This window comes from Meles meles, chromosome 9 (genome assembly GCF_922984935.1).
Source record: "Meles meles chromosome 9, mMelMel3.1 paternal haplotype, whole genome shotgun sequence".
Classification (NCBI taxonomy): Eukaryota; Metazoa; Chordata; class Mammalia; order Carnivora; family Mustelidae; genus Meles; species Meles meles.
In genome coordinates, this window is record NC_060074.1 from 75,280,301 (window position 1) to 75,297,129 (window position 16,829).

General features: G+C 36.8%; 1 protein-coding gene across 2 annotated transcripts in view; it reads right to left on the minus strand.

Annotated features, from left to right (window-relative positions):
* The window catches only part of SESTD1 (SEC14 and spectrin domain containing 1), a 152,592-nt gene that overhangs the window by 26,205 nt on the left and 109,558 nt on the right, over positions 1-16,829 (minus strand). For both annotated transcript variants that reach the window (XM_046018920.1, XM_046018919.1), the window contains exon 10: positions 7,500-7,622. In XM_046018920.1, the coding sequence (XP_045874876.1) occupies positions 7,500-7,622 (123 nt within the window). The remainder of the gene's footprint in view (positions 1-7,499; positions 7,623-16,829) is intronic.

Genomic DNA, 16,829 nt, shown 5'->3' on the forward strand with positions numbered 1-16,829 from the left:
AGACGGGGAAGCAAGCTCCCTGCTGAGCAGAGAGTCCGATGCGGGGCTTGATCCCAAGACCCTGGGATCATGATCTGAGTCGAAGGCAGAGGCTTTAACCCACTGAGCCACGCAGGTGCCCCCAGAGATCTTTTTTTTTTTTTTTTTTAAGATTCTTATTTATTTATTTGACAGACAGAGATCACAAGAAGGCAGAGAGGCAGGCAGAAAGACAGGAAGAGAAGTGGGCTCCCTGCTGAGCAGAGAGCCTGCTTGGGCTCGATCCCAGTACTCTGGGATCATGACCTGAACTGAAGGCAGAGGCTTTAACCCACTGAGCCACCAGGCGCCCCTCCCAGAGATCTTTTTAAAAACATGTATCACACAGACCTGTAGCCCTGGGGCTAATAATATATTATATGTTAATAAAAAAAAAAAGGAAAAGAAAAGAAAAATGTATCAGTTCTCTGCTCAAAAATCCCTCCAATGATTTCATATAACATTTAAAATAAATGTCAAGGAGTGCCTGGGTGGCTCAGTGGGTCCCGGGATCAAGCCCTGCATCAGGCTCTCTGCTCAGCAGGGAGCCTGCTTCCCTTCCTCTCTCTCTACCTGCCTCTCTGCCTTCTTGTGATCTCTGTCAAATAAATAAAATCTTAAAAAATAAAATAAATGTCAAGGGGTGCATGGGTGGCTTAGTCGTTTAAGCATCTGCCTTCAGCTCAGGTCATGATACTAGGGTCCTGGGATCAAGCCCCACTGTCTGGCTCTCTGCTCAGTGGGGAGTCTGCTTCTCCCTCTCCCTCTGCCTGCTGCTCCCCCTGCCTGCTGCTCCCCCTTGTGTTCTCTCCCTCCCACCTCAATAAATAAAAAAAATCCTTAAAAAAATAAAATAAATGTCAAGTTCCCTTTTGTGGGTGAAATAGACATGATTTGGCTCCGGACTCCCTTAGAAACATTGTTTTGTGTAACTCCTTAACTTGCTCACTGTACTGCAACACCACCAACATAACTGCTGTTCCATTACAATGGCAAGTAAGCACCTACCTATAGTGTTTTTACTTCTGTGTCCTCAATCTGAACTGCCTTTTGCTTGAATTATTCCTTCACATCATTTCAAGGTTTCTGATTACATGTGATCTCAAAGAGGCCTTTCCTAAAAGCCTTGCCTTACCTTCTCTCCATTCTTTTTTCTAATATGAATTTAAATTCCATATTTTAAGACAGTGCTATATAGCCAAGAGTCTAGAACATGTGACATTTACTATGTGTTTAGTTAACATATAGCGAATGAACATATAAAACACTTCATATCAGATACTGTAGATTAGCTGACATTAAATTAAGTAGGTAATAGGTACTACTCTAAATGTGGTCTACTCTTGTGCCCTGTACCTGTACCTTGGCTTTCTCTATTTTTTTGTGTTGTTTTATTGCTTGAACTACTATGAAATTTCTGAATATTATTATATAGACAGTGTAGTCAGATGCAGAGAAAAGAACAATGGATCTGAAAGACGAACTCAAGGTCTTTTTTCCTTATAAAGGGTGTCATCTTCATTAACTCACTTATCTCTCAGAACCTGTTTTTTTGTTGTTGTTGTTGTTGTTGTTTTTTCTTTCGAGCAGTGATTTTCAACTGGGGGCTATTTTGCTTCAGAGGGAATGTTTTGCAATATCCAGAGACATTTTTGGCTGTCACAACAGAGAGGGCACAATGCTAATGCATCCAGTGGGTAGAGGCCAGTGATGCAGCTAAATGATCTATAATGCACAGGACAGCCATTACAACAAAGATCCACCTGCCCAAAGTGTCATAGGGCCAAGACTGAGAAACCCTGTTCTGTATAACAGTAATGATATCATGTGTCTTACCTACCTTATTGGTTATTATATAAATTAATTACATAATACTATGTGTAAAATACTTTTGGAACCATAGAGTGATTATAAAGGTTAACGGAGATGGATTTAAAGCAGAAAATACAACTTAAGAAAAATATCACAGTAGTGTTCTAAAATAGAAAGGGATTTCATAGTCTTCTCTATAGTACTTATAAATTTAGTTAATATTCTAAACAAATAATTAATCCAATTCTCTGAAGAAGTAAGAGTCATGATTCAAAGGAAAATAGTAAGCTAAAGGATTGTTATCCTGGGTTACCATGTCTTACAGTGAGAACTATCTATACCATATTACTAGGGTGCTTACTAAAAATACCAAAGCTCCACCCCTGACCTACTAAGTCAGAGTCTGTGGGCATATGGCTCTGCAACAGGCAGTTTAACAGTCACTTCAGGTGACTCCTAGGACCACTAAGGTTTAAGAACAACCATCCTGGGGTTGATTTTTTTCATAGTCTGAACTTATAAAATAAAGGCCCTAATAACTAGAACAAGGAGGTGAAAATTTAAGAACTAGTATTTTTCTTGAAATTAAAGAAACTCACATTAGGAACTGAGGTTTTCCTAAAGAAATAATCAGTCTTTCTGGGATGTAAGGGAATAAAATCTGGAATGCACAGGCACACACACACTCTCTCACTTCAAATTAATCAAAATGTTTTTTCCTAGGAAATAGGAAAATATAAAATTTATAGAAACTTAGCTGAACAGGCTGCATTCAGTTCAGTTTTGGCCATCCTCTGGCCTACCTTTTATGAACATTTAACTGAGCAGGAAAAAAAAAATCAATTCCAAGACATGCAGTTTGTATTTAGATGGTAGGTAAGAAATAAGCGTGAATGCTCACATACTAGGACAGAGGGAGTCATCAGGATTGAGACTGGAATCGTGCAGGAACTGGTGGTGATTCACAGCTGCTGAAATAATGGGTATTTATGCTTAAACCAAGACACAGGAATTCTAATCTAGAAGGAAAGAAACACTGCCAGCTCACTTGATTAAGGCCAGGATGTTTGTGAGAGATGGGTGTTGACCCTTCATGCACATCTGTTTTGCTGCTTACTATTAGGCATGACACAACAATGTTCTCTTTGAAGACCAAAAGTCAGCACTGTGAGATGGGAGAGATGAACAGAATCCTAAAGCTTCAGAGATTTATACTTCCGCACATTCCTATGATATGTTTTCCCTACCATCTACCTCAGCCCAAAAGATAAAATCTGATTACTGAACTAAACACGTTAAAATGTATTTTAAGTTACTATTATCATTTTTCTTATATCTTGATATTTTTTGTTGTGCTTACCTACTTCATATTAAAAAAACAAACTTCTTTTTGACACTCCTTGACAAAGAACTACATATTTGTAATATTTTCATTTTCGGTATATTAAAACTAAATATTCTAATAAATTTGGGTTTATTTTTTCTTTAAGATTATGCTTTTATAAGAATCTAAAATTTAATACTCGACAGTGATTTAACACAAAATGGTATGTTAATTTCTATCCCTATTAACCAATCAATACACTAGAAATTTGTCATAATCCCATTAAGACCTGAACAACTCCAACATATGCTTTAAAGTGTTCCTCTTATTACAAAGAGAAAAGCTTTTAATAAAATATTGGAACATCATAAGCTAATATACTCATCCTGAATCAACCTATTCTCGAGGTGACAATGCAGTGCCACCTATTGGTTAAAACAGTGCAATTCTCATTTGTAAACCTTGCAGAATGAAAAATTTCAACTATTCAAAAGTGGAAAGAACAGTATAATGAACCCCATGTGCCATCCATCTTCAATAACTATCAACTCCTGACCAATTCTGTTTCTTCTATACTCCCATTCAATTTGTCCCCACCTCCCAAATTTGAAACTGACATACATCATTTAAAGAAATGAAATCCATAAATCATCAGTGTTTCTTTTCTCATTCAGGTCCATGAATGCAAACAACAAAATATGTGCATATGTCCTCAAATATTAAGAGTATAGGAATGAAAAAAAAACGCTATTATCTTAAGCACATCCATGAGTAGCTTTCATTGCGAGCTAGCCAGTAAGCAAGTGAGACAGACTGAAAGAGACAGAAAAGTATAGAAAGGGAGAAGAGAGAAAAATACAGAGAAACAGAGACAGGAAAAACAACTTCATAAGTATGAAGAGACTGGTGTTTCAACCGAGTCTAGCAACCCAGTGATCGAAAAATGTTCTCTCCCAGTTTATTCGTATAAAAATAAGGTGATGGCATTAGAAGAATCTGTAAGATCCTCTCCAATTCAAAAGTTCTGAAATTTTATTCACATTATAAGTAAACCTGAACACACAGAGGTATTCATAAACAATTTTTTCATTTAAATTAATTTTTAGGGGCACCTGGGCGGCCCAGTTGGTTAAGCGTCTACCTTTGGCTGCAGGCATGATTTTGGGGTACTGGGATGGAGCTCCACATCAGCAGGGAGTCTACTTCTCTCTTTCCCTTTGTCCCAGCCCCAGCTCATGCTGTATTTCTTTCTTGCAGAGATCTCTCTCAAATAAACAAAATCTTTTAAAAAAATAAGTAAAATAAATGGATTTTTAAACTTTATAAATAAAAATACAAAAATAAAAATCTAAACACAAGAATCTCTATGTATACTATTTATAATTTCATCCATACTGTATACAATATAAAATGTGTTTTTCAATTCCTTTCCTATAATTTCTTTATAATATGTACATAATCTAACTTCAAAGTATAATTATTCCTCTTGACATCTTTAAAAAATAATAAAATATAGATAAATTCCATCTTTAGGGCCCTCATGTATCACATATCTTTACATAAAGGACTCCGGGGATACTTTCCTAACCAAATACTCTAGATGAAGTCTACAATGTTTTACAGCAAATACTGTTTTCAAGAACCAAAGATGGTGGGATGCCTGGGTAGCTCAGTAGGTTAAGTGTGGGCCTTCAGCTCAGGTCATGATCCCAGGGTCCTGGGATCGAGTTCTGCATCAGTGTCCTTGTTCAGCATGGAGCCTGCTTCTCCCTCTGCCTGCCACTCCCCTTCTTGTGCACACATGCTCATGCTCTCTGTCTCTCTCTCTGATAAATAATTAAATACATACAATCTTTAAAAAAAAAAGGGGAGGTACAAACTATAGGATATAGTTATCCTCTAGTAACATGCTCCAGAACAATCCACAGGGTTCAAATAAGTCACAGTTAGTATCAAAAATATCAAAAGAATTATGTTATTTAGAAAGTACCAAGAGAGGCACCTGGGTTAAGCTCCAGCTCTCAGTTTGGGCTCAGGTCATGGATCTCAGGATCGTGAGATCGGCCCTGTGGCAGGCTGAGTGTGGAGTCTGCTGGAGATCCTTTCCCTCTGCTCCTCTCTACTCTCCCTGTGCACATGTGTGTGCACTCTCTCTCAAATAAATAAATACAATCTTTAAAGATTTTTTAAAAATTTATTTGACACAGAGAAACAGAGAGAGAGGGGCAGGCAGAAGGAGAAGGAGGCTCCCCACTGAGCAGAGAGCCTGACATGGGGCTCAATCCCAGGACCCTGGGATCATCATGACCTGAGCCCACGGCAGACGTTTAACTGAATGAGCCACCCAGGCACCCCTTAAATAAAATCTTAAAAATAAATAAATACAATTTTTAAAAATAATAAAAATAAAAAGAAGAACATTAAAAGATTATAACCTCAGGAATAGGAGTTATAAGTTAAATACAAATTACTCAGTATATTTTATTAGCATAAAAGGAAAAAGTATTGTTGGACCCTGTGAAATGAATAAAATATACAGATTTTTTTCAATTATAGGATTTCGTAAGATTTCATTTCAATCTTTTATAAGTACTGGGGTGCTCAGGTGGCTCAGTCAGTTAAACACCCGACTCTTAATTTTTGGCTCAGGTTAGGGTTATGAGATCAAGCACGGCATGGGGCTCTTCAGTGGGCATGGAGCATGCTTAAGATTCTCCCTCCCTTTCCCTTTGCCCTTCCCCCCTCCCCTTCCCTCTCTATCCATCAATCAATCTCTTAAGAATACTAATTAGGAAAACTGCAGACAATATACACACAATCTTTAGATGATTCCAAATCCAAATCTCGTGATATACCTTCCATATTATTCTCTCAGCTAGATTACAAATCCTACAGAGTACAGATTACAAATACTACAGAGTATCTGCCAATACAACAGATTATTAAAGCTGATTTTGGGAATATTACAAAGAAAACAATATAAAGAACTAAACAGAATGGTATATACTAAAGAGGAAAATAATGTCAAATATTATAAAATACATCTTTAGTAAACAGTAAATGATACATGGTCAACAATTCAAATTTATTCCTGAGAAACAGAGGTTTGACATTTTTTTCTTTAATCTCATTTAGTTAAAATATACATTTATTAATACTACTCAACTTTTAACTACCACTTCAATTGGGGAAGTTAAAGGGAAAACAAAAAATTAGATGTTCACATAATCCATAAATCTCATCTGGGCCCAGAGTTTAAAATTGTTATCGAACAATTTTTTTTAGTTCTCTATTATTGTGCATTTAGAGCCTAGTGATCGGGATGCATGTTATATTCATCCCTGAACATATGATTTTTTTTCCCAATTAACACATAAATCCAATCAGAGTGTCTTCCGAGCACTTGGATTTGTTTTTGCTTTTGTTTTGGAGGGGAAGGCTAACTTCTTTTATTACCTATTTATGGGAAAGATGTTTTATTCTTCATATTAAATGCAAGCTTGAATGGTGTGTGTAAACTGATCAATTTTTTTAAGCCAGATAATCTAAGAAGATAGAAATTAATGAATCTGTTTATTTTTCTACTTTTCTAGTCAACTTATTTAAATTGCTATCAGAAATAATATGACTTGGGGGAGAAAAAGGATGAACTAATTGATCCACAAAGCAGATGTTCACTTTCTCAATAATGAAGAATTAACTTTAACAGAGAAAGAGCTTAACGTATATCAACCTCCTCCATACACAAGTTGTTAAATTTTAAGCCCTCCTGAATGATTATCTATAATCTGCCTATAGATCATTTTCTAATTTTATAACTGATTTGTTTCATCATCTCCTTCAGAATTACAAGTGGGAGCCCCTAAATGCACAAAGAATGGAAAGATATCCTGCACCCTCTGCACTCACTCTCCATTAGTTGTGATTAATGCAACAGTTCTGCAATTATTCTCAGGCGTTAGCTGCACTGTACTCTCCCTAAAAAAGCAGGGACATCCCAGGCCTCCCTCTGAGGATTTAAGGATCATAGTTTCTGTCTCAGGACTGCAGACGAAGGTTCTATTTTTGTACTATCACTCTCTATTCTGTCATAGTAATTTTTTAAAATTTCACATGAATTTGTTTCTATAGAAATATATAAACTTGTACTGGAGCCAAAGCAAAACCAAACTTCCAATACATACATACTAAATGGTCAAAATGTTCTTTACGGTCTCTAAATATTAAACATACTATACTTTATGTCCTATACCAAAGTTTATAGCAACTTATCCCTTAGCACCACACAGGCTCCTAATTATACCCAGTAACAACAGTCTGTAACCTGCAGAGGAGAGGGACTCACACTGTGCTGGCTCTCAATCTCTTCATGCTTCTGCTGTAGGGCCTGGGAGGCTCGGATGGAGTCTCCAATCCCCCACTGGGCTCGTAGTTGTTCTGATCCAGGACCTTCAAGCCAGTTCACAACCTATAAAGTTGAGACCAAAATCTTAAAATAATCAAAAGCTTTTCAAACATTCAATGTTTTCTCCTCCCAAAGCTCCTCAAATATTTTTTTTTAATTTTTAATTTTTACGTTTATTTGACAGAAAGAAAGCACAAGTGGGGGAGCAGCAGGCAGAAGGAGAAAGAGAAGCAGGCTCTATGCTGAGCAAGGAGCCCAATGATACAGGGCCCAACAATGTGGGGCTTGATCTCAGGACCCCAGGATTGTGACCTGAGTCAAAGGCAGATGCTTAACCGACTGAGCCATCCAGGCACCCCAGTTTCTCAAGTATTTTTAAATTCTTTAAATTCTACTGAAAAGGCAGTAAATATTTCTTTTCTAATTACGTGGCTATAATCTGACAACTTTTCCAAAAGCAAAATTTGAAAGAATGCACACTGTAGCACCTTTGGCTTTCAGCTATCTGATAATCTGCCAGGCTAAAAGAAATCTGGAATGCTCTCCATAAAAGAAGATTAAAAATCAACTTACGATGAAAGAAAATAAAAGAACTATAGGATTTTGCATTGGAAGAGACTGGTCAAATTTCTTATCTAACACTTAAGAAAATTTAATTTCTGAGATTAACTGACCTGCCCAAGGTAATATAATTCATTATTAAAAACCTAGGACTAAAATCCCTGTCTCCAGATTCGTAGTCAAATGTTCTTCTCAAAGTACTGACAAAACTAAATGAACTAAGTAATTAACTAATATGAAGTTAAAATGCTACTTTTGGGGGCGCCTGAGTGGCTCGGTGGGTTAAAGCCTCTGCCTTTGGCTCAGGTCATGATCCCGGGGTCCTGGGATCGAGCCCCACGTCTGGCTCTCTGCTCCTCGGAGAGCCTGCTTCCTCCTCTCTCTGTCTGCCTCCCTGCCTACCTATGATCTCTCTCTCTCTAATAAATAAATAAAATCTTTAAAAAAAAAAATGCTACTTTTGTCGCTTTGAAAATTACAAACTAACTGTAGAATTATACCACAGCAATACCCTCTAGGGGTCTTAGGATGAACTAAAACCTGCAGACCCACAGACCATCTGAGGTCCCACTGGCACCACTCAGCAGGATGCGAGGTGAGGAGCTACAGTTTGCCAGAACAGCATGAGGCATTCTTCTGCCAAGTCAGTTCAGGCATGAGGTGATGAGATCCATATGGGACAGATGTGGGGAAGACTCTGGCATCAAAACTCCAGAGCCCACAGTGCTCATGCACGCTATAGAAGTTCTGAATTCAAGGATGCTCAGAGTTATGCCTTCCATCAAGTACTAATAGTTCTCCCAGTCCAGACCCAGAATAATTTTTACTATAAAAGCAGTAGTTGACATTCCAAGTTTTACAGGTTTTCAAGGAAACAGAGCTAGATTAAAGCCTCATGCAGAAAGAGTTTTTCTAACTCTTTACCCACACACACACACACATACACACTACAAAACTACATGGACACTGTGAAGTAATTTTAACAGAAAAAATATTATCAAATTTTACTTGTTACTGAATTAAAATAAGGAATTCAACAACAGATGTATGGTTATGCCCTAAAATGTAAACTTAGGATAGCCGATAAAAAGCGAATGAGGGTGAGTCCGTAGCATAATGGAATAACCCAGTGGATAGACAGGCTTACCTCGGAACTTTATAACAGACCCATACTGCATTTCGATTATTATCAGGTTAAAATATATTCCTTTAAAAATCTCATAGTTCATGGAATTTTTAGTAGTTATATAAAAGTACCACATCATAGGGAAAAATCATGTCTATTCCTTTCCATTATTTTTTCACATGCATTGCATTTTCACATTACTCCAGATTTAAGCACTACAGCCAATTCTTAGAATACAGTTATTTCTATCCTGTGTTTTTCACTTAACATTACACTATAAAAATATAATGATTTTCTATGTGGCTACAGTTATAATTTATAATAGTTACAAACCTCTTTTTTAAGAAGGCAGAACTTGGCTGCCTTCTTCCCTCCCTTTCATCTGTCTAACCAACTAATCAACCAACCTATATACATATATATTCATATATGTACATATATATTTGTGTATCTACAACAGCTACCTTATATATACAATATATATACATATATACAAATACACCCACACACATCCTAAATATAAACTTAGGATATATAGAGAGACAGAAGTTCATATGTAGTTATTTTTTTTTTCTCTAATTTCTGTATTGTTTCCCTAGGAAAGCTTTTCAGTAGAGGTCTTGAATTCAATGACAATATAATGTTAGTATACATTAAAAAATTGCTCTCTAAAACACCTTTTTCTATATGAACATCCAAGCAATGAAAGTTTTAACTGAGAAACCTCTGCAAAGTATACAAACTGCCTATTGCTTTTAAAAAACTTCTGCCAAAGGAATGGAGTAAGATAAATAAAGCTAATATGGAATGTAATGTGATATTTTGTTTGGAATCATGGAAAAGAAAAATAGCATTAAGTAAAAACTAAGGAAGTCTGAATAAAGTATAAAGACTGTTTAATTTTAAAAAAAAAACACCTTCTGCCAAATTGAAAAAACAGAAACCTCTTCAGGTGTACTTTTCAATATTAGTATACCGAATGCATTGCAAATGTTTGGTTACTGAAAGTATAGGATCTTTATTAAATTATCCCTTCAAGTTAGTTCCCCAATTATCACCTACGTTCTTAACTATTAATATATTCTCAGCTTCCACTTTCTCTTTACAAGGTTTTAATAATACAGTGCAAAAACTTAAAAACAAAAAAAGCCAAAGTATTATTTTGGATTCACTGGAATAGACTTAATTGCTTTAATTTTCTTGGCTGTTTTCACAGTCCTAAATTAATCTGCAATCCCTTGTTGTCAAGTGTTCTTTGGAATACAAAGGTTGGCTCCTCAACATCTCTACTCTTCCCCTTTAAACTTTGTATTAGCTATCTTTGGAGGGGCAGAGTACTAGGATTCTGTTTCTGTTAGTCCGTGGAAAAGATCACTCTTTCACAGTCATGAGAAAGCACTAGGCATGAGTCTCAATTCTAAATTCTGGTTCTGCTCCTACCAGTTGAAAGACTGGTCTGTCCATCTTTAAAATGGTGTTAATGCTACTTACCATACAAAGGTGCTGGGAGGATTATACCAGTCATTATATGTAAGACACTTAGCACAGTAGATAAATACTAGTATTTGTTAGCCTCTTTGCTTTTCCCACTTTCTTGAAAAGCGTAGCTCCTTCTATCTATTCACTCAGTATTAAGCTTTTTATTTTAATTCCAGTATAGTTAACACGCAGTGTCATATTAGTTACAAGTGAACAATATAGTGATTAAACACTTCTATACATTACTCACTGCTCATCATGATAAGTATGCCGCTTAATTCCCATCAATTATTTTACCCACCCAACTCCCATCTCCCTTCTGATAACCATTAGTTTGTTCTCTATAGTTAAGAGTCTGTTTCTTGGGGTGCCTGGGTGGCTCAGTGGGTTAGGCTTCTGCCTTCGGCTCAGGTCATGATCTCAGGGTCCTGGGATCGAGCCCCGCATCAGCTCTCTGCTCGGCGGGGAGCCTGCTTCTCCCTCTCTTTCTCTCTGCCTGCCTCTCTGCCTACTTGTGATCTCTCTCTGCTGAATAAATAAAGATGTGGTATATATACACAATGGAATACTATGTAGCCATCAAAAGAAATGAAATCATGCCATTTGCGACGACGTGGATGGAACTAGAGCATATCATGCTTAGTGAAATAAGTCAATCGGAGAAAGACAACTATCATATGATCTCCCTGATATGAGAACATGGAGAAGCAACATGGGGGGTTAGGGGGATAGGAGAAGAATAAATGAAACAAGATGGGATTGGGAGGGAGACAAACCATAAATGACTCTTAATCTCACAAAACAAACTGGGGGTTGCTGGGGGGAGGTGGGATTGGGAGAGGGGGAGGGGGCTATGGACATTGGGGAGGGTAAGTGCTATCGTGAGTACTGTGAAGTGTGTAAACCTGGCGATTCACAGACCTGTACCCCTGGGGATAAAAATACATTATATGTTTATTAAAAAAAAAAAATTTGGAAGGGGAGGTGAACCATAAGAGACTATGGACTCTGAAAAACAACCTGAGGGTTTTGAAGGGTCAGGGGTGGGAGGTTGGGGGAACAGGTGGTGGGTAATGGGGAGGGCACGTTTTGCATGGAGCACTGGGTGTTGTACAAAAAGAATGAATACTGTTACGCTGAAAAAATAAAAAAAAAATTTAAAAAAATAAATAAATAAATAAAATCTTTAAAAAAAAAAAGTCTGTTTCTTGACTTGTCTTTTTTCTATGTTCATTTGTTTTATTTCTTAAATTTCACATCTAAGTGAAATATCATATTTGTCTTTCTCTGACTTATTTTACTTAGCATTACACTCTCTAGCTCTATCCATGTTGTTGCAAATGTCAAGAGTTCATTTTTTTGATGGATGACTAATAGTCTATTGTGTATATATATATATATACACACCATACCTTCTTTATACATTCATCAGTTGATGTACATTTGGGTTCTTTCCATAATTTGGCTATTGTAAATAAAGCTGCAATAAACACAGGGATGTATGTATCGCTCTGAATTAGCATTTTCATATTCTTTGGATAAATACCCAATAATCTGATTGTTGGGCCATTGGGGTTTCTGATCTTAGGGGAAAAGCACTCATACTTAACTATGGTGTTTATTGTTGAGTTTTTAATATGCGGCCTTTATTATGTTGAGGTATGTTTCCTCTAGACCTACTTTGTTGAGGAGTTTTATCATGAATGGATGCTGTACTTTGTCAAATGCTTTTTCTGCATCTACTTAAATGACCATTTGGTTTTTATCCTTTTTCTTACTGATGTATGTCCATTCATTCTTTATAAAGTTTGTCTCACACCTGCATTTTACAGTAAGATCCTGAGTTTCTTAAGGAAGTCCCTGAGCTGTTTTATTCAACATTTTTTCGAATGTAAATAGAAAGTGGGGGCTCCCGTGTGGCTCAGGTTGGGATCTCGGCTCAGGTTGTGATCTTGGGGTCCTGGAATTGAGCCCCTTGTCAAGCTCAGTGGGGAATGTGCTTCTCCCTCTCCCTCTCCCTCTGCCCCTGCCCACTCTGGCTTATGCTCTCTCTTTCTCTGTCTCTCAAATAAATAAAATCTTTAAGGGGAAAATGGAAATAAAAAGTATAAGTTTTAAGGAAGCTTATGTAAACATTTTGAAACCATTTTCCATTTTCTTTATGGAACTCAAGCCTCATCTATTGCTATGTATTATGACTACAGATATAAAGACAAATATACAATGGCTTTCAAGTGTTCTATTTCTTTTAAAGATTTACTGATTTACATATTTGAGAGAGGAAGGGGCGGGGGGCAAGGGAGAGAAAGTCTTAAGCAGACACTGGCTCAGCATGGTGCCTGACATCTCACAAACCAAAGATCAGGACCTGAGCTGAAACCAAGAGTCAGAAACTTAACAGACAGCATCTCAAAAGTTTTTAATTAATTAATAATGTGTTATATGTTATTTTTTAAAACCTAAAATATTATTTGAACATTTAAGCTTTGACTTCAGAATATTCTACAAGCAAAAGAAGCAGGCTAATATAAATCATGATACCTGAGGAAAAACAACTCATTAGCATGGAACTTTCAAAGAGCCATAAATTTAAAAATAAACTTTCAATAAAGCAAAGACATACTCTTGGTGCAAAAAACCACTTTCATAGTCAAGTACACATATAGTTTTAACGTACGCTGAAAGTAATTTTTCCTTAGTGTGCAACATCAGTAATGTAGACACAGTAAATGTATGACTATTTCTAATAAAAATGATGCAAATTGAGGTTGACGCCCCAGTAAACAAGTCTATTTAAATTCATTAATGATGGCAGTTTGCCAAACTAGGCTATAAAACTTAATTTTAATCAGGACATCTTGCTCAGTCAATATGAATATTAACTTACAGCAAGAGTAGTTTCATGCCCAATCCATATCAATGTGACCCCTCAAATGGCTACATTTATATGCAAGTATAACCTTGGAGATGTGCTATTAAAATCTATGACAAATATTTGCAGAGGCCAAAAGTGCATGTGACTATACAACATTCTTTCCTAGCCAGGCTAATTTCTAAAGACTTCAAGAGAGAATATCTGAAAAAATGTGGGGTCAAACAAGGCAGAAAGGCATGTTAAGCAAATGTCAAGCATCTGACCTGAAGAAAGAATTGGGGGAACTAGAAGCATAGCATCCAGCTGTATTCTTATGCGACTCTTAGTGTATCCTATTTTGCATCTATGATTCCTTTCTACAAAGGAAGAAAAGCACATGAATGATTCTAGAAATAACATTTGTAATGCTGGCTGTAATTACTGCCTCAGTAAATAATGAGAATAACGACGGCATATTTCATTGAAGTAGCATCGTCTCCCACTTAAAAGTTCATGAAAATCTAATTTTTAAATATAGCAGCGGCAGCATGAAGAACCTCTGCATACCACATAAACTCTAATGCCATTGATTTAAACTGTGGGAAATAAATGATAATTTTAACGGTTATTACTTATCATATAGCTTATCTATTAGAGCTATTGATTTCTTTCTTTTTTAAGATTTATTTCTTTAAAAGAAAGAGAGTGAAAATGCAAGCAGAGAGCAGGAGCAGATGGAGAGAGAATCCTCAAGCAGACTCCCCACTGAGCACGGAGTCCAACTCGGGGCTCTATCCCAGGACCCTGAAATCATGACCTGAGCTGAAATCAAGAGTCTGATGCCTAACCAAATGAGCCACCCAGACACCGCTGATTTCTTGCATTATGTTTTCAGTGATAAGACAGTAAAGAAGAAACATGGAAAAATTCAGTTTTCACTAATTTAACATAAGTCGTGATAATCAACTTTATGATTATCTTTATATAAACAATTTTTTTTAATTTTCCCCAAATTTGTAAGACAAAAGAGAGTGCATTTTATGCTCTGTGGGTGCTGACATGATCAATACACATTTACTATAGCTAAGTTTAAGTAATCATTCTGGCAAGGGAAAGAGATCCTTGCCTAAAAAGTGACCAGTGAAAAAGAGGGAGGAAGAACCATTACATGATGCAGATTAATGTTCTAACCAGCTAATGTGTAACACTCAGACAACGAATTATAATAAAGGTTATTTGTTTTTAACAATAATCTTGTTACTATCATCACCATCATAAATATCATCACCATCACCTCCCTTCTCTAGTTTCTTTATTCAACTGAGCTGGTCTGTCATTTCAAAAATGCATTTGCCAATACATTAACTCCTTTGCCATTTTTTTTTTTTAAATCATATCCACTGATCCCATGTAGCAAGGCACAAATGCTGAATAAATCCCATCACCCACATTCTCTGTACCTGCACTTCAACATCTAGCCACGAATTGATAAGGTCACACAACAAACCAGAAAGTTTCCACCATAAATCCAAGATCAATACTACCTAAAAATACAACTACATGTCTGTGGTATTTTACACGTCCAATCCCCACAGAGAAAACACTGAAACCTCTTATTGTAACGTCATCCTCTTCAACCACCACTACCCACCTCACCTTCAAATCTGTACCACTAAGCAGATGAACTTTTCTCTTACATTATTGAAAAAAAGAACACATTGCACTGGAACCCCTTCATCTTCACATCTGACTCACACATGGAGACATCTCTAGATACATCCTACCCATCATTCCTCCTGTTACAGTGCAGTTCTCCCTATTCCATGTGGACACTAATTCTTTCAACACCGTCTTTTGGAAAGGATTCACTTCTACCTTGTGAGGAACTTGATAGTACTAAATATACTTTCTCTCCTGTATATTCAACACCTCTTTCCACAAAGATACTCCCCACTGGTCTTTAAAGCTCTGAGAGTTTTTCATATTACTTTAAAAAGAAAAACAGAACAAAATTGTATCTGACCCCTGTTGTGGACTGAGTTTTGTCCTCCCCCAAATCCATGTTAAAATGCTAATAATCCTCAGTACTTCAGAATGTACCCCTATTTATCTGAAGATAGGGTCTTTTAAGAGGCAATTAAATTGAAGTTGAAAATACATACATACTTACACACGTACATAAAATGAGGTTGTTAAGCTGGTGTAGCCACTCTGGAAAACAGTATGGAGGTTCCTCAAAAAGCTGAAAATAGAGCTATCCTATGAACCAATAATTGCACTACTGGGTATTTACCCTAAAGATACACATGTAGTGATCCAAAGGGACACGTGCACCCCAATGCTTACAGCAGCAATGTCCACAATAGCTAAACTATGGAAAGAGCCTAGATGTCCATCAACAGATGAATGGATAAAGAAGATGTGGTATATATATATATATATATATATATATATATATATATACACACACACACAAAATGGAATACTATGGAGCCATCAAAAAAGGGAAATCTAACCATTTGTAATGACATGGATGGAACTAGAGGGTATTATGCTAAGCAAAATAAGTCAATCAGAAAAAGATAATTATCATATGATCTCTCTGCTAGGAGGAATTTGAGAGGGAGGGCAGGGGTTTGTCGAGGGCAGGGCAGGACAGGGGTTCAGGGGGGAGGGCAATGAAACAAGATGGAACCAGGGAGGGAGACAAACCATAAGAGACTCAATCTCAGGAAACAAACAGGATTGTTGGAGGGGAGGTGGGTAGAAGCGATGGGGTGGCTGGGTGATGGACATTGGGGAGGGTATGTGCTATGGTGAGTGTTATGAATTATGTAAGACTGATGATGCACAGACCCGTACCCCTAAAATAAACAATATATGTTAATAAAAAAAAAAGAGGTTGTTACAGTGGACCCTAATCTTGTGTCCTTAAAAGGAGAGGAAATTTGGACACAGGAAGGTACAGAGTTAAGATAATGTAAAGATACAGAAATAAGATGGAATCTGGAACAGATTCTTTCAATGCCTTTAGAAGGAATCAACCTTCCTAACACCCTGATCTTAGACTTTTACCCTTTAGAACCATGGGGAAATAAGTTTCTGTTGTTTAAGCCACCCAGGCTGTGGTACTTGGTTACAGCAGACTTAGCAACTAATACCACCCTTTTTCTACTGCTTTTAGGCATCACTATTTCTCATCTTTTCCTTCAGAGACAAATTCTCAATGAGTTGCCCATACTCAGTGTCT